Genomic DNA, 23438 nt, shown 5'->3' on the forward strand with positions numbered 1-23438 from the left:
TCCCTTCCTCTCCCCACAACAGACACCCTGTGAGGTAGGTGGGGCTGAGAGAGCTCTTTCGAGAACTGCCCTTGAGAGAACAGCTCTGAAAGAACTTATGACTGACCCAAGGTCACACCAGCAGCTGCATGTGGAGTGGCGAATCAAACCCAGTTCTCCCAGGTTAGAGTTCACGCTCTTAACTACTACACCAAACTCTACAGTGGAGAACTCAGAACAAGCTGCCAGAACCGGAAGGCAGACACCCAAGGTTCTCCCAATAACAATACGCAACTCATTACTGATACTGGCCTCCCTGTCAAAAAGACTGGAAAACATAAAAAGGATTTTTTAAAACGGATCCACCCACAAGAAGTTACCTGTCAAGCCATGCTACGCTTTGCTTGCTTTGGTTGCCATAACTGTTGGGGGGGGGGGGGGAATTCCTAAGGGGATAACCAAGACATATATCTTTCACTTGGTTGGGATGGCAACGTTAGGCGTGTTGTGAATGTGACTTATGCTTGGGGGACAGAAGGGGTTTTTCTTTGAATTTTCTATAGGCCCGTCAAAAGTCTTCCGTTCTAACACAGTGACTTACTGGATCTTGCATACACTTCAATAAACTCATCACTGCCAAGAGAATGTTGTTGAGTGTAACTGGACTGGGGGTCTGACAGAACCCGACGTTTAGCCCAATGTCTGTTCTGGGCAAACTGGAAAAAACTGTGAAAAAGGCACAATTTTGGACTAGATGGGTAGTGGTCTGATCCGGCAAGGTACCTCTTATGTCTATATCAGGGGTCCCTAAACTTTTAGAGCCTGCGGGCACTTTTGGAATTCTGACAGAGCAGGGTGGGCACAGCCACAAAATGGCTGCCGCAGTGGACCTTCAGGCCCAAGCAGTGTTTTTTGGTGTAGTGGTCAAGTGCGCAGACTCTAATCTGGGAGAACCGGGTTTGATTCCCCACTCCTCCACTTGCAGCTGCTGGATGATCGTGGGCAAGTCGTAGTTTTGTCAGAGCTGTCCTTGAAAAAGAGCAGTTCCTGTCAGAGCTCTCTCAGCCCCACCTACCTCACAAGGTGTCTGTTGTGGGGAAGGGAAGGGAAAGGAGTTTGTAAGCCGCTCTGAGACTCCTTTGGATAGTGAAGGGCAGGGTATAAATCCAATCTCTTCTTCTTCTTCTTAAAAATCTGCAGGGTCAGTCAAAATCTCCAGTGGCCAATCAAAAGCTTTGCTGGGCAAAAGCCCCACCTGGCCCCACTCACGGTCTTAAAACCACCAGGGAGGTGCCAGAAAAAGTGCTGGTGGGTACCATGGCCCTCACAGGCAACACATCAGGGGGACCCCTGGTCTATATGATGGCCCTCACAGGCAACACATCAGGGGGCCTGGTCTATACGACACAAATTTCCCTTTGTAATTTGTCACAGTAGAAAAGAAGGATATCAATATGCTAAAGAAACAGCCCTGCCTAGAATTCACTCCAGTGTCACGGCGGAGATCCGTTACCTTGTTGGCCTGAATAAGATGGAAGTTCTTCCCATGCACTCGAAAGCCGTGTTCAAAGTTTCTGCATTCCTCCTCGCTCCAGGCACAGAGTTCATCTACGGGGAGGCAAAAAAGTGACAGGAGAATAATTTGCAACAGACCAGGCGACGTATCCCCAAACATTTGTGCGTGGAAGTACGTTTTTCTTTCCTTTTTTAAATTTAAAATTAAAGGAGGCCCCAATCTTATAGCTAAAAAAGTTTTCTTAATGGATCAGAGTGGGTCAGGATCAGAATTACTTCCCCTTGGAGAAACCCACCCTCCTCTGCATTAGCTACTGGTATGGGTGCGTCTCATGATTAGTGGGAAGAAAATGCAGGTCAATGACTCATGCAGAGATGCCACAGGCAGCCCCTAAAAGGGTAACTGTCATCTCTGCAGAGAACTGTCCAATGAGAGAGAGGGCAGAGCTGCACACCCAGGCAGTGGCTGACTGGAAGGGGAAACACCAAAGGAGTAAATCACACACAGACACAGCAAGCAGCTGGCAACTACGGGTTCACAGCAAACAATCTCTCCTTATATATAATTGAATAGTGGGTGCCAAAGTTCTAATTCTAAAATGCACTCCCTTAGTGTATGGCTGATGGCACTGCTCCTCAGCATATATCGCCACCAATCAGAAGGCAAAGCCCAGGTCCCGCCCACACCACAACTGCTGCGACAACCTGGTCTTTTGCATATGGAAGCTGATTGGACTTCAGTCCATTCCACACCTCAAACTCCCCCCACCCCCGCAAGGCAGTTGGAATTTTCAGTTGGATATCATACCTCATAGGGGAGAGGAGAATGGGTAACAATGGTTACCACTTTCCAGGTGAGGGCTACAGATAACTCAAACATACAAACTGACACTGTTTGCCCAAAGCCAGAGCACTCTCCCAGAGCCTCTTTCTAGATCCCGTTGTATTTATTTCCGCAACGGGCCTTATTTCTAGTAATTATATAACCCAACTGGGGAGTACAGCTGGGGAGAGCAAAAGATCATCTCTTCTCAGGCGGTGTTCTCTAGCCATGGTCATTCCTACCTTCCGCAGCTAATGAGCTCTGAGGGACACGAGCACGGAGGCTGCCAGCTTCAAAGCCCCGTACGGGGAGGGCCCTGCCCTTCCACCCCACGCCCACTGGGACCCTCCGCCATCCCCGCCTGCAAGACGGCACTGGTGAAGCCCAGGAGGGGAGAGCAAGAAGCCACTCATAAGAACAGAAGAGACGGCAATGTTGGATCAGGCCCATCCAGTCCAACACTCTGTGTCACACAGTGGCCAGAAATACCAGGTGCCATCGGGAGGCCCACCACTCCAGGCATCCCCACTCCTCCCTGTGTTCCAGACGTTATCCCCTCTTTCCCCACCGACGCCCTCCTGGAAGCCTTCTTCATCGGCCTGCGTGGCTTCTGACATTCCTCCCCTAATGCCTCTGAACCTACCGTTGCAACCAAAGGGACTAGAAAGCTGCCAGCCTGGCAGGGCTGTCAAAGTCATCTCAGACCTGCTAACAGCCCAGGCGATTTGCAATGCTGAGATGGCATCGCTCAATACAACCACATCCTGAAGGTGGCTGGCCAGCCGAGGCAGGCTCTGCTCTGATCCCCCGACGGAAACGTGGCATTTTATTTATTTATTTCATTCACTTGTACCCTGCTCGTCTCCCCAATGGGGCCCCAGACCAGCGTACCTCATTCTCCTCTCCTCCATCCTACCCTCACGACCACCCTGTGAGGTAGGCTAGGCCGAGAGGGTGCGACTGGCCCAAGGTCCGCCAGCGAGCTTCCACGGCACGAGTGGGGATTCGAACCTGGGTCACCCCAGATCCTATTCTGACACTCTTGACCGTTGCACCACGCCGGCTCTCATTTGGAGCTGGTTTCCCAGCAGCCACTGGAAACGGCATTTGGAGGGGAAAAGAGTGTGGGAAAAGTGCTCGGCGTTGGCAGAAACCCAGTTCAAATCCCCACTCAGCCAGGCAGCTAACTAGGCAATTGTCGGCCAGTCACTGTCTTCCAGTCTGACCTACTTCACAGGGTTGTTGTGAGAATCTAGAAGCGAAAGGGAGGGAAGACAGAACTTTGCAAACCCCTGCCCTTGGCTCCTTGGAAGGAGAGAAGGGGTGGGGGGGAGACTGTTGAGTTTGAGTAGTTCTACTGAGGAAGCTACGGCTGCGGCCACTCACCTCGAATGACCTTCACATTGAACCGGAGTCGCCGCAGCGCCTCTTCAGCATTGAAGTTGCACTTCACCAGCTCGTACAGGGCCTGTGGAACATACAGGCACACGGAGGCATAGGGAAGCTGTTATGTGGGGAAGCAGTGGGGTGAAGGAAAGGGAGTACAACGGCAGGGACAGAAGAGCACAAGGGGCAGCGAGGGCCCCTCCCTACCCGGACTACCCTGCGTCACTCTGGGACAACAAGCAATTCTGAATGGCTAACCAAGCAAACCCAAAAGCAGAGACTGGGAGCATCCTTCATTCCAAATGGCCCTGTGCTGGGGAGGTTTAAGCATCTGGATGATATGCTCTCTTTGGTTCCTGCCCAAGTTCAAGGATGCTGCAGCCAGGCTGTTGATGGGTCTCTCTAGGAGGGATCACATTCGGCCTGTGCTGAAAGCGCTGCACTGGCTACCAATAGCGTACCGGATCCGCTTCAAAGTGCTGGTTCTTACCTTTAAAGCCCTGTATGGCCAGGGTCCGGCTTACCTAAGGGACCGCCTTTCCCCATATGTTCCCCCAAGGGCACTACGGTCGGGGAGTCAACATCTCCTGGAAATTCCAGGCCCCAGAGATATTAAATTTGCTGTTACTAGAGCCAGGGCATTTTCGGTGGCGGCTCCTATCTGGTGGAAGGAGCTCCTGGAGGAGATCCGGGCCCTGTGGGACCTTTCTCAGTTCCGCAGGGCCTGTAAGACGGAGCTCTTCCACCAGGCTTTTGAGTAGGAGCTGCCGCTACTCCAATTCCACCACCGATATGTATGCAGCATCGCACCACTACCACTGATATGTGGTTCCATCTGGGTGCGAGGTGACCCTGGAAAGAGAGGGGCCGACAAGTTGTGGGACCAATACCATTTGAGGAAGTTCTACCCCATCTTGCACTGACACTTTGTTGTTGTACTGTATTTATTTTATTGTTTTAGACTGTTTTCTCTGTTTTAATTCTGGCACTTGTGCCTCGTTGTTAGCCGCCCTGAGCCTTCGGGGAGGGCGGGATATAAATCCAAAAATAAATAAAAAAATAAAAATAAAAGGAATGCTTCCCCTGCTTCTAGGCGCCTTCTGCAGTGCCTCCACAACAGGAGGGCTTGAAAGATGCAGCCGTACCCAGTGCGGAGAGACCAGGCGGAATTACTGGACCCCCCGCCGGCAGAGAGTTAACGGAAAGATGCAAAGTCAGGCCCTGACCTGGACAGCCCAGGAAAGCCCGATCTCATCAGATCTCATCGGAGGCTAAGTACTTGGTTAGACCTCCAAGGAATACCAGGGATGGGACGCAGAGGCAGGCTACAGGAAGCCACCTCTCTGAAATGTCAAAGCCCCAATAGGGGTCGCCAGAAGTCAACACACAGAATACTCACCAAAAGGAGAAAAGAAAGATGCAAAGTCAGAGCAGTGACTCACACAAGGAGGAGAGGGAAGTCTACTCCGCAGGTGGGTACTGCTGGCTCAAAGGAGAATGAGCGCCTTTCTCACGGCGTTCTCACAGCACTCCTGCGGCTGGCTGCCATTACTTGCGACACCACCTGCAGATTCCCATCCCCATACTCACCTGTTCATTATCCTTCACCACCTCTCCCTCGGGAAGGCTGGGGTTGGAGACCTCGTCCCACCGCCTCTTGATGGCGCGGAAAAGGAACTCTTCCACCTCTCTCTCGGGGAGGATGTTTGGATCCCAAAGCAATTGGTCGTCATTTTCATAGACTAGAAGAGAAGCATCAGTTAACAGGTCTGAGGCCAGCTAAGAACACTGGCGCAGGTCCTGTGACAGAGAAGCTGGACACGGATCTGGGAAACGGGGTTCAAGACCCAGCAGACTGAGTCATTTAGGGGCTGTATGCTTGTTGCAGATCTACCGGAAAAGAGGAAAAGCGCAGAATGTGCTCCATCGGAATCTCAGCTTTTATTCAGTCCCCCCGCCCGCCTTTTAAATGGCAAGTTCCTAGCCCTCACTGTCACAAAGATAGCATGCAGGAAATGCCTGCTCCAATTTCTGAAGCCAGAGGAGTTGCGGGAGGGGGGCGCTTTAATAAACCCAATCCCCCCCATTAATGGCAAAACCAGTCTTATGAACAATAGCAAAAACAGCAGGGTTCTTGAATTATTATATTATATTATATTATTAATTGATTGATGTCATTTACTCAGATCACATAAATTTCCTTTTCTGGTTCAGGAGATGCACAGAGCCCTATCTTCTCAGCCCTGGTTCCATCCACTCAATGGGGACAGAAGTGGCCTGGCTGGCCCTTACCGTTGCAAGAGTGACCATAATGGTTGCAAGAGTGATCATAATGTTAACTTCTCATCCCTTTAAAACCAGCTGCCTCGTAGCTAGACAGGTGATGCTGTCAGCTGCCCCTCATCTCGGGCCTTGTAAAGTTTGCTTTTTTTAAAGGACATCTTGAGTTTCCCAGGAACTTAAACCCGATATCCCACCACCATCGAAACTGAAAGGCTTGCAGGGCATTCGCCTAGAATCTCAGACCACCGGCTAGCATGAAAACACAGGCTGGAAGAGGGCAGGTGCTGCCAGGAGGGGCCTCCCACCTTTTTCGCCGTGCCTGTTCAACTGGAGGAGAGGGACAGCTGCCTGGTACTGCGGCCCAACCATAATCTCCTGTGAAAACACACGCACACGCAAAGAGAGGTCTGAGACTGGAAGGATGCTTTCAGGTTCTACTGAGGCACCACAATGGCATGCGACTCCAAAGAGGCTGACAGTACCGTTGTTACCAATTAGCGTCCACAGAACTTTTATGAAGGCGGCAAAATGGCCCCAACCAGGCCAGGTTCTCTGTCCCTGGTCCCCACCCCTGGTGGCTGCAGCAGGGAACTACAGTTTCCATCACAAACACAGACTTCCCAATTCCAGCTTTGCATTCAGCGGGTCAAACATGGCAAGGTGGTGTTTGCCGGGCACAAGCTGTGGGGCGGTTAAAGGGCAAGTCCTCTGCTGGTCCTTTTGTAGGCATCTCCTGCCTCCACTTCTCCTCCCTGGCCTTCTCGGGATACATCTTCCCCCCCCCCCACATCTCTGTCCAGCATTCTGCCCCCAAATCATTCACTTCTCCCATCAGCCCAAAAGCGAAACACCCCTTCTTGCATCCTAGCACTCAAGTCCCTTAAGCTCCTGGACGGTGCTCAGCTTCTCACCCTACCAAGCCCTTCAGCTCCCGGATGGTGATCAGCTTCTCACCCTGTCCTTATCCTGACAACTCCCTGCCCACGACCTTCAGGCCTCCACCTCCTCTAAGGGCTCCAGTTTCCTCAAGCGACTCCACCCTTTCTCCCATGCTGCCCCTTATGGCCTGGAACTGTCTCCCGTGGACACTTGGATGATGCCACTTCTCCTGCGACACCTCTAGCATGACGCCCCCACTTCCCAGGCTTCATTAACTGATGAAACTAAACCTCTGAATGGAATGCACAGCCTCCCCTCCCCTCCTCCTTCCTGATGCTGAAAACCTACTGAATGACTCCTCCCCTTCCCCTCTTCATTAGGGCAGGGAGGAGAACAGCTGTGGGGTGGGCGGCAGAGGAAAAGCGTTGACCGGGGAAAGGGTTGGGGGTGCGTGGCATGCCTCCACCTCCTAATTTGCATCTCTGAGGCGAGCATAGGTTTTGGCACCCTGCGATTCCCCTCAAATGCCCCTGGAAATCCACATCTTTGTACTTTTCAGGAGGCCCTTTTCCATGGAACTCCTGTCACCGAGAACCTCAACCAGGCTAGCTCCTTAGAGGCCTCCAGAAATACGCACAAAGCCTTCTTGTTCCACTGGACTCTGGCAACTGATGACATAACCTTATATCCGTCAGATGTGGGCCCATTTGCAGATCAGGGGCACACTTAGCACAAATCAGATAGTTCTGCACACTTCACAGAAAAATGTGCAAACTTAAAAACTATGTCGAGGTGGTTAAATCCTCCCCAAATAAAAAGGGTGGTCTGTCCGCACGCAGACAATGGGCTTATCTTCTGTCTCCTAGAAGAGGTCGGGAGCCTGGCCGGGCCCAGCAGCAGAGTCCAGGGGCTGCTATGGGCCTGGCGGCAGCGCTCCCTCTAAGCTGTGGAGTCTTGTGAGCAAAAATTCTACTTTGTGATCTACTGGCATTAAAGCTGTGAGCGAGTGATTTGGCTACTGCATAAATTACTTTGCTCTGGAGCCACCCTTCCTGAGCTAAGGCAAAAATGTGTGAGCCAGTGGCTAAAAAACTGTGAGCTAGCTCACATCAACTCAGCTTAGGCCCCGGTCACACGAGAGGATTTGGGCCGGGAGATGGACGGATCGGGGGCGGAGCAAATGGACGTGATCCCACCGCAACATCTGGGAAGCGTTGTGCGCCTGTCCCCGATCTGGCCCTTCCGACGATAATCCGCAGCAAAAAAAGAACCACCTACCGAGGTGGTTCTTTCCAAACGGCCGCATCAAAGCCGGCCGTGGGATTGCCGGCGTGTTCTTCCGCCGGTGCATCCCCGGCTCCTGGCCAAACTGCGCATGCTCAGACATGCGCAGTTCGGCAGCCTCCCGTGGCTTCCTCCCCGGTCTCCCCGGCATCTGATCGTGCTGGGGAGCAATTGCACGGTGGCTCACGGGATCTGTATGATCCCGCCGCCGCGTGCCTACTTTAGTGTGGCTTTTAAAAGCTGCAATTTGCCCGTCCTTTTTTCCCCTCGTGTGGCAGGGACCTTAGAGGGAACAGTGCCTGGCTACAGTGCTCAGGAGCTGCTGCAGGCCTGGACATGATGGTGTCCGGAAGCACTCCCAGGACTCGCTGCTGCACTGCCCAAGGACACTCTCAGAGGTGGCTGTGGAGGCCTGGAACCACACTGGGCTCAGCGAGCAGGAGAGTGGTGGTAGCAGGGAGAGCAGAGGGGAAGATGGGATTTCCCCTGTGAGTCTCATGGGCCCTCAGTTATTTATTCTAGATGGGATGTTTATTCAGAAGGTCCCAAGTTCAGTCCCCAGTATCTCCAGTTTAAAAAGGACCAGGCAGGAGGTGATGGGAAAGACCTCAGCCTGAGACCCCGGAGAGCCGCTGCCAGTCTTGAGTAGACAATGCTGACCTTGATGGATCAAGGGTCTGATTCAGTAGAAGACAAGTTTCTTGTGCCCATAAGCTACCTTGAACTCCCTGACCAAAGAGAGGTGGGATATAAACGAAATAAAATACATGGGGGCCAGAAGGCCTCAGCTCCCCAGCCCCCCTTCCACCTGTAATTCTGGCCAGGCCCCCCCCCCAACCACTGACCTTCTTACAGTCGTTGGGGGGGATGGAGTCTTCTTCAGAGTCTTCAGCCGAGAAGGAAGCACAGGGGGAAGAGCTGGGACCCTTGTCTTCGTCAGCGAGGAAGTTGGCTTATGGAAAAGGGAAGACGAGGCTGAGCTTTATTCCACTGGCTGACTGAGTTTAATTTTGTTCTGCCCCATCCCTGAGAGCTACCTCTGGATAAAGTTACTTAAAACAGCAACCCATAACATTTAAAGCACTAGGATTTACACACACAAAAAGGCATTTCTGAAGCTGGCTTCAGAACACTTTTAATAAACAATAAGAAGAGCCAGTGTTGTAGTGGTTAGAACACCAGACTAGGTTCAGATCTCCCCTTTGCCATGAAAATTCTGTGAAACCACCCTCCAGCGAAAAAAAGCCACATGGATTGTATGACCACCAAAAGTCTTGGATTATGCTCCAAGTTGTCAAGAAGCTCTATTTTAGTTGTGAACCGATACGCTTTAATCATTACAGCACCCCGTTAACACAAACGCAGGAAGTGGATGAATTTTAAAACAGGGAAACCTGATTTAAAAATAAGGATTCAACTGGTCTTTCTCCCTGGTGATTTAAATCACAGCCCTTAGACCAATCGCTCCTGCCCCTAATTTAGTTTTGCATAAGACCACAACCTTAATGCACAGATAATGCAGCAACTAAAGCTTTAGACTGTTGAGGACAAATTTTATGCAGTGGGGCCCAGAGTTAGGGCCAGGTCAATCTATTCAGGGAGGCTATTTTGATTGTGGACCATTACTGGAGATCAGAATCAAAACCTCTTGGGGAAAAGTTAACAGGGTCACAGTCAAGGAAACACTTGACACAGTTGCTCACTCTACCAAGGAATAAGGAATCTCATATTTACTGAGACAATAATAATCTGTAACTCAATGTACTTTTTTTCAGTTTTGCTGAAAGGGCCCATCTGATTCTACCTGGTGGCCCTAACAGATTTATATTGCTGCTACCAATTTTATTGTTTATTGTTTTTATGATTTTAGTGTGATTTTATTGTAATGAGTCTTTGACTCGATTTGTTGTGATCTGCCCTGAGCCCACTTGGGGAGGACGGAATAAAAATCCCAAAATAAATAAATAAATAGATAGATAAATATTTAAGGACAAGACGGCGAATCAGCGACAAACTCTTTAATTTGTTTGGCCATCGGAGGGGAATTACTCAGTTGGAACTCACTGATCCACTCTGCTTCCCTCTGATGCAAGAAACCTTTCCCCAAAGCATGTCTCCTGCCTCAGGGGAAGGCTCTGTGGGGGCAAAGAATCATCCTTGGCAGAACTGATCCGAGGGACCCAGCAGTGGAGAGTTGGGGGGCGGAAAGGAAGGAGACATTAATCACCCACCTCCCACAATAGCTCTTCAAGCAACGTTTTGTTGATGCTCTTCTTTCACAGAATTAAACTTTCCCTGGACTGTACCACTTCAGGCTACTGGGGCAGGGGAGGGATGGTGGAACTGGAGCCAGTGGTCTGCACACCACATGTTGGAGAAGAGGGCCAAGCCTTGTCTTCTCATGGTTATCTATTTGTGCACAGGACGGTGTTGAATCTGCCCCCTTCTTCTCTTACACAAACTGTCAAATGCCTGTGGCTTTGCAAGATACTGGTGAAACTTACAACTGGGCTGGTTGGGGAAAAGATCCGATGCATCGTGGGACGTGACTGAAGGAGTCAGATCGTCTGCTGAAGACTGTGTCTCCTCTTCCTCTTCCCCCGAAAGCAAATCCTTTGCTATTTGCTCCTTTCATTGACAATCAAAAGGGAAGGGTCGTTTAAGTATTTCAGTAGATGCATTACTTAATTTGTTTTTGTTAATATGCATAATTCTTCTTTCTAGTTTTGTGTATGATCATCTTTCATGTATTTATTTGTACCGGGGAGAACGGTTGGTCTAGCGGTCAGACACAGGCCAGTGTAAGCTCATCCCAAATGGATGTGGGCTAATAAACTGCAGCTTAATCCCAACAAGATGGAAGTTGTACTGGGGGGTGGGGGCCCAGGAATTAAGGTGTCACCTGTTCTGGGTGGGGTCGCACCCCCCTTGAAGGTAGAGGTCCGTAGTTGGGGGGGGGCTGCTTTTGGACCCCGGCCGACTGCTAGATAAGAAGGTGGCAGCTGTGGCCAAAGGGGCCTTTTTGACGGCTCCAGCTGCTGAGCCAGTTGCAGCTGCTTTGACTAGTCAGCCAGCTGGGGAGAAAAGATCTGGACACTGCGGTACATTGCCCTGGTTACATCTAGATTAGATAACTGCAATGCACTCTACGTGGGGCTGCCCTTGAGAACTGTTCAGAAGCTTCAACAGGTGCAGAATGCTGCAGATGGGATGCTGACCAGAGTGGGTTGTAGGGATCAAACCACTCCAGTCTTGTTCCATCTGCACTGGCTCCCATTCAAGGTGCTGGCGCTGGCCTCTGAAGCCCTCTGTGGTTTGGGATCAACATACCAGAAGGACCGCCTGCCCCCTTATGAACCTTCTCAACACCTGTGGTCATCATCGGACGGCCTGCCCCAGGTACCCCCACCTTCTGAGATCGGGTGGGCGGCAACCCAGGAGAGGGTCTTCTCAGTTGTGGCACCGAAACTCTGGGACTCTCCGGCCAGGGAGACTGGCCTGTCCCCTTTTGTTGCCATTTTCCATCCGTGATCCCTCCTTCCTGCCCAAGGTTTTAATTGTTGCTTTTGGGGGGTTTAAAATATATTTTAGCTCTGGTTTAAATGGTTTTGATGATGTATTTTTTGTTGGTTTGAATTGTTTTTAAGATGTGATTTTGTTACTCATGATAACAATAAAAATGTCAGGGAGAGCAGCTGGCTGAACCCTCCTTCCCAACATGCTCTGTGACATGCGAGGAGGCCTTACTGCGCTCGGGCTGAACCCTCCTTCCCAACATGCTCTGTAACATGCGAGGAGGCCTTACTGGGCTCGGTGTAATCCACCCCGAGTCCTAGTGAGAAAGAGGGACTATAAATAACATAAATAACTTGATTGCTTGGGTGGCAGTGGTAAAATAGAGCACTGTCTTTCCCACTGGATTCTGGAGATTATATCAGCTGGTTTCCATTGCAGGCAGTGTTCCCTCTAAGCTGAGTTTGTGTGAGCCAGCTCACAGTTTTCTAGCCTCCGGCTCACACATTTTTGTCTCAAGCTCAGGAAGGACGGCTCCAGAGCAAACTAATTTATGCAGCAGTCAAATTGCTCGCTCACAACTTTAATGCTAGTAGCTGACAAAGTAGAATTTCTGCTCACAGGACTCCACAGCTTGGAGCATTGATTGCGGCTCCAGCTTACTTCCCTGACGAGGTAAGCCCCTCTCCCCTGAAGATCTGCAGGAAGTGCTGCAACGCCTGCCTGTTTGCCAGGGTTGGGGGGGGGGACACTTGAATTGGTGGGCATCTTTTACAAGGGGTGTCGAGATTTGGGGTTTGCTATTTCATGTTCTTAACTATTATTCAGGTGGGTAGCCATGTTGGTCTGAAGCAACAGAACAAAGTTAGAGTCCAGTGGCACACCTTTAAGACCAACAAAGTTTAATTCTGTGTATAAGCTTTTGTGTGTACGCACATTTCTTCATGCACATGGAAGCTTATACCCAGAATTAAACTTTGTTGGTCTTAATGGTGCCACTGGACTCAACCTTTGTTCTCAACTATTATTGTAAGCCGCCTTGAACCACAAGAAAAGGCAGGATATAAATGTTTTAGTAAATAAACAAACCAATTTTTAACCAGTTAAAAAGTAAAAAAAAAAAGAAGAAGTTGACCATGGTTGGCTTAATCACAATCAGTTCACCTTAACCTCTCATGCACAGCACAGTACTCAGTATGACTTTCACAATGCCGTGTGTGCATTTCATTTGTGGTCTTGATGGACCCTTGATGGACTTGCAAGAGAGCTGTCAAAATTTTCTTATTGATTCTGGAGAACTCTGGCATACCGAGGGAATTCTTGGCCCAATGGTGGGCTCACCCTGCCATTATCTGGCAGACTGCTGAGAACACAGCAGCACCCACAAACTTGTCAGATCGGTTTTAAGCCAGTTTAGCAATGCAAGAATTCTGGGAACTGCAGCTTCCTAAGATGTGCTGAGAAACTCTCTGAGAATTCCTTCCTCCCCCCCCCCCTCAGCCAAGCACAGTTCTCAGAGTTTTTCTCCGAGACAAGACCATGGTGCAGATACTCTCTGAGTTTTGCAGAAGATGGACTAGGGATTGCTATTGATCGTGGGGCCCTGACCTGGATAGCCCAGGCTATCCAGTTCTCGTCAGTCAGTCAGTCGTAAACTTTATTGCACTGGCTCAAAGCCTTAGCGAATAACACCGAAATACCAAAAAGCAACATCAAAACCATAATATAGCAATCACGATAACCATTAAACTCTTAATATCCATTACAGATCTATAAACAGTTTTAAAATCGTGACAATAATGACAATTAAACAAAAAAGGATTCGATCAGTCAGACAACATAATGCAAGGATTTATCTACCCGCCACATTAAATGTGGTTGTTTTTGACAAGGGTCAGACGTCAGAAGCTAAGCAGGGTCGGCCCTGGTCAGTATTTGGAAGGGAGACCTCCAAGGAATACCAGGGTCATGACGTGGAGGCAGGCAACGGCCAACCACCTCTGAAAGTCTCTTGCCTTGAAAACCCTGTGGGGTCGTCATAAGTTGGCTACAACTTGACAGCCAAAAAAAGAAAAGAAAAAGGACCCTAGGGTTTTTCCTTAGCTCCATTCCATAGAGGCACAAGGGCTCTTGAGCTTGCTGAAGCAAGAATCACTTTCAAACTTGCAAAGGAATTCCACATAGCTTTCCCACCAATGTTCCCTCTAAGCTGTGGAGTCTTGTGAGAGAAAATTCTGCTTTGTGAGTTCCTGGCATTAAAGCTGTGAGCGAGCGATTTGGCTGCTGCATAAATGAGTTTGCTCTGGAACCCTCCTTCCTGAGCTAAGACAAAAAAGTGTGAGCTGGAGGCTAAAAAACTGTGAGCTAGCTCACACCAACTCAGCTTAGAGGGAACATTGTTTCCCACCTCTCCCATCTTTACATAACTTAAACATCATCATGTTACGTGTTAATTTGCTGTTAAACCCGTCTATACGTTTAGACCCTCATCTGCCATTCCAATGTATTTGAAAAAGTCTGTCTTGCACACGAAAGCTCATACCTTGAATAAACCTCTGTCGGTCTTAAAAGTGCCACGGGACTCTAAATTTGTTCCACCTGGATCTTCCATCAGTTACCACTAAGTGTTGGTATTTTATTTTCCAAGTTTAATATTCTTAAACATACCACAATACTCAACACCAGGCTTTATTTCGTGGTCACTCAGCGCCTTATGCAGAGGCGAATTTGCCCCTGAGCACCCTTGTGATTTCTACACCACACCACGGTTTCAGAGCCGCAGCCCCGCAGGGCTCACGCACTGGCAGAACAGAGACTTGCGTGAGAACCAGAAGCCAGAGAGGCCGGCAATCTGTCTGGGAGGCCACAGGCCACGCTTACCTTATCCAAGGTCATGTCTGGAAGGTTGGGCGTGACATCGTTGCTCTCGCTATCCTGCTCCGAGACAGGGTCAGAGGCCTCGTAGCCGTAGAGGGCAAGCAGTTCCTCAAATGGCATGTCACTGTTCTAAACGACAGGATCGTAAAACTCCATCAGCTAGGGCAGGGGTCCCCAACACGGTGCCCAAGGGCCCCATGGCACCCACCAAATGTTTTCAGAAAGTGGGCGGGGCCAGGTAGAGCTTTTGCCAAGCCAACTGGAGATTTGATTGGCTGTGCATTTATTTATTTTTTTAAACCCCAGCTGCTGTTGCTACAGGCTCAAAAAAGTCGGGGACCCCTGAGCTAGGGAGTGTGCCCCAAGCACCACAGCAGCCAGGGCACACATGGAGACGTTAAAGGCAGCCTGGGCAGTTTGGCCCTTTCCGAGGACAGAGAATGCAAAGGTCTAAAAAGGCAGGGCCTCCTAAGTAGCTTATTCACTCATGGTGTGAGGCAAACCACGGTCGGAAACAGTACACTGGGCTAAGTGGTCCCTTGATCTGATCTAGCAATGCAGTTCTTCCGCCTACACATCTCCAAAGTAACCATATGCCCCTCCCCGTTCCCCTCACTTCTGAGAATGGAGACAGATTCTTTCTGAATAAAAATTGGGAGGCACCCACCCCAAATGGTTTACTTTTAAAAACATGCAAGAATCACCTGGGCTTTGACAAACCCAAACCTATTCTTACTGTGAGCAACAGTTCCAGGTCTGCCTCCTCAAGGGAATGAGGAAAACACAGAGTGGTTACGTGTGCAAGGACACAATATCCAGCCTCCTTGGAGGGGGTACAGTTCTGTCACGTGTGCCTCTGCATTAGCAATAGTTGAATGATCCATACAGACCAGCTGCAGACACAAAGCAGAATTACCTAGCCTCTGAGGAGGCTGCTGGAAGAGAAGCTGGACCAGAGCGGTAACTCCTGCAGAGACACACCATGCAATACATAGGGTCTTCTGTGGGAGACTACATTATGCTCATAAGGAACCTCTATTTATTTCTCAGAACATGCAACTGTTCTCAAGGAACATGCTAATATGGCCTAGCACATAGTCTATGTTTGTCATAAGGACTAGGAACCCAAACCTATTCTTACTGTGAGCAACACTTCCAGGTGTGCCTCCTCGAGGGAATGAGGAAAACACAGAGTGGTTACATGTGCAAGGACACAATATCCATCCTCCTTGGAGGGGGTACAGTTCTGTCGCGTGTGCCTCTGCATTAGCAATAGTTGAATGATCCATACAGACCAGCTGCAGACACAAAGCAGAATTGCCTAGCCTCTGAGGAGGCTGCTGGAAGAGAAGCTGGACCAGAGCGGTAACTCCTGCAGAGACACACCATGCAATACATAGGGTCTTCTGTGGGAGACTACATTATGCTCATAAGGAACCTCTATTTATTTCTCAGAACATGCAACTGTTCTCAAGGAACATGCTAATATGGCCTAGCACATAGTCTATGTTTGTCATAAGGACTAGGAACTTTTCAACCACCAAGCTTACATTCTCAGCAGTTTGATACTAAACACAATACTCGGTTACCTAGAAGGGAAATAACAAAAAACTCTTGGTATATATTACCTGGGAAGCATTGAAGCTTTTCTCTAGCTCTTCCAATGGCTTTGCTTTTCCGTGTGCGTGCTCTTCCTCCTCTCTCTCTTCCCGCACCCCGTAGTTCTGGGACAGGATCTCAGCCAGGTTGAACCGGTGGTCAGCTGAGCCCATGGACACCACTGCATGGATTGGAAAGCGCACCATTAGCCAGGCCCAGTCCAAAGGCGGCTCCATTTGTCACAGAAAAGCTTCCGCGGGAGCTTTGGGCTGGCTGCTTTGGTAGGTGGGCTCCTGTTTTAGCATCGACACCTCCGGGAGACTTCAGAGGCGGAGGAAGGGAAATGGGGAAGAGGAAAAGTGGGAGAGTGTGTGGTTGGGAAGTAGAACACATTGTAAGCATCCTGTACCTGCAGTGGTATGAAGGCTCTGTCTCCCAGGGCATAAGTTACGCACGGGGTATGACACCACCCTTGGACTCTGCCTCCCAACCGAGGCCTTGAAAAAGAAAATAACTATTAAGACAGACAGTAACGTAACACACCTCCACCCCAGTGATACAGATCATTCCTCCCCTCTCCCTTAAACCACGAACATTAAACAGTCCCTCCTTCCATAACTGGCCATGCGTCAAAAGGCACATTACAAAGCCCCAGTGGCCTCCAAGAGGGTTTTGGCATTCCAGGCTTCCCTGGCATGCCTTGACTCAATTCAGATCATGGCCACAGCACTCATGGACTAAGGAGCTCAGCCTTCCTCCACGTGCTGCTTTCCTGACTTGAAACAGCCCCCCACAGGGTCGCATTTGCTCCAATGGGGAAGGTTATATGTAGTCAAAAGTCCCAGTGAAGCAAACAGCAACTCCCAGAGGCTATTTCCCAGGTGGGAAAACAGTGCAGGGAAGAAGACTGAAGACTTTTCAAATGCAGATCAGGCCCATGTGCCCCTGGAAAGGACAGGACTCCCCAGGTATGCTCCACCCCATCCCACCAAGGGACTTTTCATCTTTCCCAACGTGGTTGACAGCATACTGGAGAGTTCAGGGGTCTTGCAGTAACATCAGTGGCCCCTAACATACAGACTTATTTGTTTAAAGCATTTCTTAGGCCACGGTCAGATGTGCCATTTGGTGCAAAGGGGAAGTGAGCCTAATTCCCCCAGTGGAAATTGACAAGGTGTTGTGCAATCACACATAACCGAGGGATCGAACCCCTGCACTGAGGGTTCCCCATGGAATATGCAGTTGTGTGCATACTGCTAAGTGGGGGGGGAGGGGGGAAATGGCACCGAGTCGGGTGGAATGAGCAGACCATCCCAACGGCATGAGAACGTGCTTGAGCGATCAGACGGGAAAGTCCTTTCATAGCCTGCTGGCAAGCATTACGACCGGACTTTTCCTGGTGTCCTTTTAACTCCACTTCTTGTGCTGATGATGCTGCAGGACCTTTCCCACATGTTGTTGTCTGATCATGCCCTTTAGATCTGTCAGGCATTCGCAGCTGATTCGGATTTAAAGGCACGTCTGACCGCAGCCTTAGCCACCTTTCTCCTTTGAGGAACTCAAGGCAGCTTACAATATAAATAAAACATTACAAAAGACCCAATAAAAACAACAATTATAAAAACTCATAAAAGTCAGTTTAAAAACTCCAAACAAGACTGCCAATAATAAAAGCTAAATCAATAAAAATCCCATCCTAAATAAAACAATCTTCAGCTGGCTCCTGAAGATTGGCAATGACGGGGCCAGGCGCACCCCGCTGGGGTGGGTGTTGCATAATTGTGGGACTACCACGGAAAAGACCCTCTCTCACGTACCCACCAAGCAAGCGTACTTTAATTGGTGGAACAAGGTTTAAGTTCAGTGGCACCATGAAGACCAAGGGTGGCCAAACTTGCTTAATGTAACAGCCACATAAAATAAATGTCAGATGTTTGAGAGCCGCAAGACATGAATATTACACACATGTTTTTATTGAAAAATATGCATATTTGCTTTTTATTAACATTAAACTAGACTGTGTGAAAGAGCCACATGTGGCTCCTGAATGGCAGATTGGCCACCCCTGCTGGAGACCAACAAAGTTTTATTCAACCAATGGCAACCAAGGTGCCACTGGACTCAAACTTTTTTCTGCTGTTTCAGACCACCACGGCTACCCACCTGAATTGGCGGGACAGTAAGGATGGCATCTTAATTCCTAGGCAGACATGTATGGGATAAAATAAGACTGGTGGACACCTGTGTGTGTGTGTGGGAAACTAATGTTTTTTGCACCTTCTTCAAATGAGTATATCAAGAGTCTGAAATGCTGAACTGTTTTGTCAACAGATGTCTCCCCCACACAGACTAGATTTTTGTGTTTGCATTATTTTTATAAATGATCTGGATGAGAGAGTGGAGGGGCTACGCATTAAATATGCAGATGACACCAAATTGGTAGGAGCAGCAAACACACCAGAAGATAGAGATAGAATTCAACGAGATCTGAACACACTGGAAAAGCAGGCAGATGTGAATAAAATGCAATTTAACAAGGACAAGGGCCGAGTTCTACATCTGGGTAACTGAGGAACACACATACTGGATGGGGGAGACACTTCTGGGTAGCAGTGTATGTGAACAAGAGCTTGGGGTACAGGTGGACCATAAGTTAAATATGAGCAGCCAGTGTGATGTGGCGACAAAATAGGCTAATGCGATCTATGACATCTCGCAAGATGTCACAGTCCCGCCGTACACTGCATTGGTCAGGCTGCCCATGGAGTATTGTGTGCAGTTCTGTAGGCCTCACTTCAAAAAGGATGTAGACAGAATGGAGTGGGTGCAGAGGAGAGCGACGAAGATGATTGGGGGCCTGGAGACCAAGCCCTATGAGGAAAGGCTGAGGGACGTGGGAATGCTTAGTCTGGAGGAGGTTAAGGGGGGACATGCTCTCTTGAAGTATTGGAAGGGCTGTTACTTAGAGGAGGGCAGGGAGCTGTTCCTGTTGGCAGCAGAGGAGAGGACTTGCAATAATGGGTTTAAATTAAGGGCAGCAAGGTATCGGCTGGATGTTAGGAAAAACTTTTTTACAGTAAGAGTTGTACAACAGTGGAATCAGCTGCCTAGGGAGGTGGTGAGCTCCCCCTCCTTGGCAGTCTTTATGCAGCAGCTGGACACACACTTGTCGGGGATGCTCTAGGCTGATCCTGCATTGAGCAGGGGTTTGGACTAGATGGCCTGTATCTTCCAACTCTGTGATTCTATTATTTCAATTCTGGTTCTTTATTTTCCAATATATTCGTTTTTACAATTCGTTTGCTGGTGTCATTATTAACTGGCTGGCTTTCTACCAGCTAAGGCCTTATTTTCTTTCCTTAGATAGATGAAAAAGAAAAATTCATCTGCAGTTTTGCATTCTCTGCCTTTCTCCAAAGGTACATTTTCTTCTTATCTTTTACCACTGACAATCCCCCTCCCCCCTCATCTTAGAACTTTCATTCTGTTGGAGGCTATCTTGGTCCTCTGCATTCTTCTTCAAGTGCCAACATTCACACCCACAACTTTCCTTTCCTTGTTACATTCTCATCCTTCCTTCCTCTGTTTCCAGCAATTTCATTTAGCAATCTGCACATGTTCAGAAAGGCAGATATTCACGCTCTTATGCTTTTTGAGTTTTTAAAGAACCCTGCAAAATCATCAGGCTACATTATTATATGACATGGACTGTATTTCTGAGCAATGGCTGAGCAACATGGGCCCCGGTCACACGGGCCGGAAAATGCGGGGGGGAAGCGTGGCTGTTTGCCCCGGAACAAAGTAATTAGTGGCAGCCCAATCAGACGTCCCGTCGAGGTCCCGTGGTTAGGTGCCAATCACACGGCTAGTCTGCGGCGCGGCAAAGAAGCGGCGCGGCACGATCACACCAGCAATCGCGCTGCGTGGCAAACAGGATTTTTTTTTGTCTCACCGAAGTTTGTGCATGCGCATGATCGTTTGTGCGCATCCTGTGGAGACTTAAAAAAAATCCGGTTTGCAACGGGACATGGGCGGGCGCCAGATGCCACGGGTTTCCAGCGGAAACGCGATCAGACGCCCACCCTTGCCCTGCGTTTTCCGGAAACTAGTACATCGTATGTGGCGGTTTTTTACTCCGCATCTTCGGCAACAAGCCACGGGTTAGCCACGGGTTAGCCACGGGTGCACGACGCTTCCCAGATGTTGCGGTGTGATCGCGCCCGGAAAATCCGCCTATCCGTGTCTTCAGCGGGCCAACTTCTCCATGTGAACGGGGTCATGACCTCTGGGCATTCTCTCAGTGTCACTTTCCAGCGTGGTGTTGTGATTAAGAGCGGCAGACTCTAATCTGGAGAGCCGGGTTTGATTCCCCACTCCTCCTCCACATGCAGTCAGCTGGGTGACCTAGGGTCAGTCACAGTTCTCTCAGAGCCCTCTCAGCCCCACCTACCTCACAGGGTTTCTGTTGTGGGGAGGGGAAGGGAAGGCAATTGTAAGCTGCTCTGAGACTCCTTCGGGTAGTGAAAAGCAGGGAATAAAAACCAACTCTTCTTCTTCCCTACTCCCAAAAAGGAGGATTTTTCATGCCCCCCCATTCCTTAAGGCTCAGTGGAAGCCTGTTCCCTTTTAGGCTCTGCTTCTTGCCCCTGCACACCCCTCACCTGCCATTCTTCATCCTCAGAATCCTCCAGCTTCATAGCCCAATATTTTCCCTGACATTTCAACAATGAGGACTTATTTTGTAACACAAAGCCAAGATTTTCCTGCAGCCTTCCAGTCATCCTCATCAGCAGGACCCCACCCTTGCACTAGGGGCGTCTGGTCATGGGACAGCCACTATGCCTAGGCTAGCACGGTGGTTGATCCGACCACATGCAGGCCTTCGCTCCTCACAGCACTCTGTCCTCTGCCAAAAGCATACATGCCCCAGCAGCAACCTAAGAAATGTGTCTCCTGAAGATGACAAAAACACACGTTTATTCATCTTTTCTCACATACACTGACACAACCCACCCCAAATAATGCTGGCTTGCGCTGACTCAAACCACTGCTCCCTCTAGAACAAACTGGCCGCCAACTCTCCAGGATCTCTGCCAGAGAAAAGCCTTTCCCAAATCTGCTTCTTGAGACCCTTCAACTGGAGACACAAAGGATTGAACCTTTGTACATGCAAAGCAAGTGCTTCCGCCACTAAGCAATGGACATTTCCCACTGCACGTCACTCTTTCATCATCCCTTCACCTGAACCCTCCCTATCATTCAATTTTTTTGCCCTCCCTATCATTCAATTTTTTTGCCCTCCCTATCTTTCAATTGCCCTCCCTATCAATTTTTTTTGCCCTCCCTATCATTCAATTGCATCAGTCATCCCCTCTCCAAGCCCTCCCTATCATTCACTTGCATCAGTCATCCCCTCTCCACCATATTGTTCTTGACCATCTTTACATAATCTTTAGGCCCAGCCACTTGTAGGTAAACCCAGAGGAAAGAGTTGCCCAACAAGCGCAAGGCACACACTTCCAGTGTGCACAGGTGCTACAGAAGCAAAGCTGTTCATATTGAAGTTACCATGGAAGCAGTAACAGGAATTCAACCACCAAACAGTCTGCATCTTAAAAAACAAAACACAGTATTGGAGTACCAAATTTCAAGCGGGAATACCTATTCACTGCCTACTAGGGAAACTTGCAGAGAGGATACTATCAACTTAAAGCCAAGAGTTAACGTGTGCAGCAATGCAATAGTCCCCAGTGCCTTATTAGCAACTGAGGATGTATTTTCATCAGAGACCATCTTACCTGCTTTGTGAGAGAATCCAATGGATACCAGGAAGTGAAGTTAGGAACTGAGAACACAATCCAAGAGAAATCTCAGGTCTTTCCGCCAGGGGATCAAAAGAAAACACTGGTGGTTGGTATGCAGGGCTGGAAAAATCCCAGTACCTGAAATGGTCACCTGGGTAGTTAAAAAGTTGACAACGATGTCTAGGACTCTTAAACAATTTTCAGTTCTAAGCAGAGTGGCACATGAAAACTTTCATGCTCTTTCATTACAGCAGTGACGCTATTTTCAAGGCACTGAAAATATTTTTCCCACACCTGGTAATGAGACATGAAACATGGAGTATAGTCAATTTTAAAACATTTTAAATGACAGATCCAAGAAATCCAACTGATTCTGTTGGGAGTGATTTGGTTGATGCTCTTTATCGCATGAATAAGTGCAATTACTGAAGCACCATCAGCCCAAACTTGAACATGGAGCCTTGTGCATGGGTGTCCTTTGAGACTACAGGGACAGGCTAACACCTGATTCTGCCAACTTCTTCCTCTTCCACTCTGAAGCCTTGAGTGGCACTCCACAACCACCAGTGACCCTCAAAGCCCAAGATGATCCTGACAAGGACTTCCATCAACAGTGGTATTCCGGATGACACTCAAGGGCTAAAGAACGGTCCTTGCACAGAACGTATTCTGTGGTGGTGGTGAGGTGACGCAGTCGATGGTCTTCATTGCCTTCAAACTCTACAGTCATGCTCTAGATTTCTTTTTGGGGTGACACCAAACCAAATGGCCACCAAGACCAAAGAGTTACTAGAAACAGGGCTCCATGAAACTCCTTCCCAAGAAAGGACTGCCTCGATCCATAACTAATAACTTCTCCTCTCCAATGAAAGGTGACGATTCCATTGATTCCACCACAGAAACACCACCAGTGGGGAGACACAGAGTGTCTACTAGAGTTGTTTATTCCTTAATATGTAAATCTGTACACAATTATTCTTAGCTCACCCAGCAATAAGCATAACCATGTTACTCAAAACAGGAATCAGCCAAACAAAAAAGCACAAGGCCCTGGACACATCAATGTGTTTCTAGTTCTACAAGGGTGGCTGTTGAGTGTGCAAGACGGTTGCCCACTAAATCTCATCCTTGAGAGGGAAGATGGTGGAACTGACATCAGATCAATTAACCATCCATTGGCTCATTGCAATATGGTTTACTGCTCAGCCATGGATCCAAAACTGCTTTAGCGGCTCTAGTGGTCAATCTTTGTCAGGAGATAATAGGGGCATACATTTCTCTTTGGATTCAATTGGACCTCTCAGTGGCACTTGATCACAATATCCTACTGGATTATCTTCAGGCATTGGCAGAGGTAAGTGAAATGGAAGGCATCTAGTATTAAACAGATTGTGCATCTTGCTCTTTGTGTATACCCAACATTTGTATTGCAGTGTTTTTTCCTAACCTTTCTGGGATATATTATTAGAGGCATTTTGGGCATTTTACCAAATTCA

General features: G+C 48.9%; 1 protein-coding gene across 1 annotated transcript in view; it reads right to left on the bottom strand.

Annotated features, from left to right (window-relative positions):
• The window catches only part of MIER2 (mesoderm induction early response 1, family member 2), a 30440-nt gene extending 7768 nt beyond the window's left edge, over positions 1-22672 (bottom strand). The window contains exons 1-11 of the mRNA XM_015411215.1: positions 22600-22672; positions 21937-22007; positions 16548-16635; positions 16168-16319; positions 14543-14668; positions 10654-10777; positions 8995-9101; positions 6292-6361; positions 5294-5445; positions 3704-3785; positions 1493-1587 (exon numbers count right to left, since the gene is read on the bottom strand). Coding sequence (XP_015266701.1) covers positions 1493-1587; positions 3704-3785; positions 5294-5445; positions 6292-6361; positions 8995-9101; positions 10654-10777; positions 14543-14668; positions 16168-16319; positions 16548-16635; positions 21937-22007; positions 22600-22672 — 1140 coding nt within the window. The remainder of the gene's footprint in view (positions 1-1492; positions 1588-3703; positions 3786-5293; positions 5446-6291; positions 6362-8994; positions 9102-10653; positions 10778-14542; positions 14669-16167; positions 16320-16547; positions 16636-21936; positions 22008-22599) is intronic.
• Between the last annotated feature and the right edge of the window lie 766 nt (positions 22673-23438).

Source organism: Gekko japonicus, unplaced genomic scaffold (genome assembly GCF_001447785.1).
Source record: "Gekko japonicus isolate JY-2015 unplaced genomic scaffold, Gekko_japonicus_V1.1 scaffold1187, whole genome shotgun sequence".
In the NCBI taxonomy this organism is placed as follows: domain Eukaryota; kingdom Metazoa; phylum Chordata; class Lepidosauria; order Squamata; family Gekkonidae; genus Gekko; species Gekko japonicus.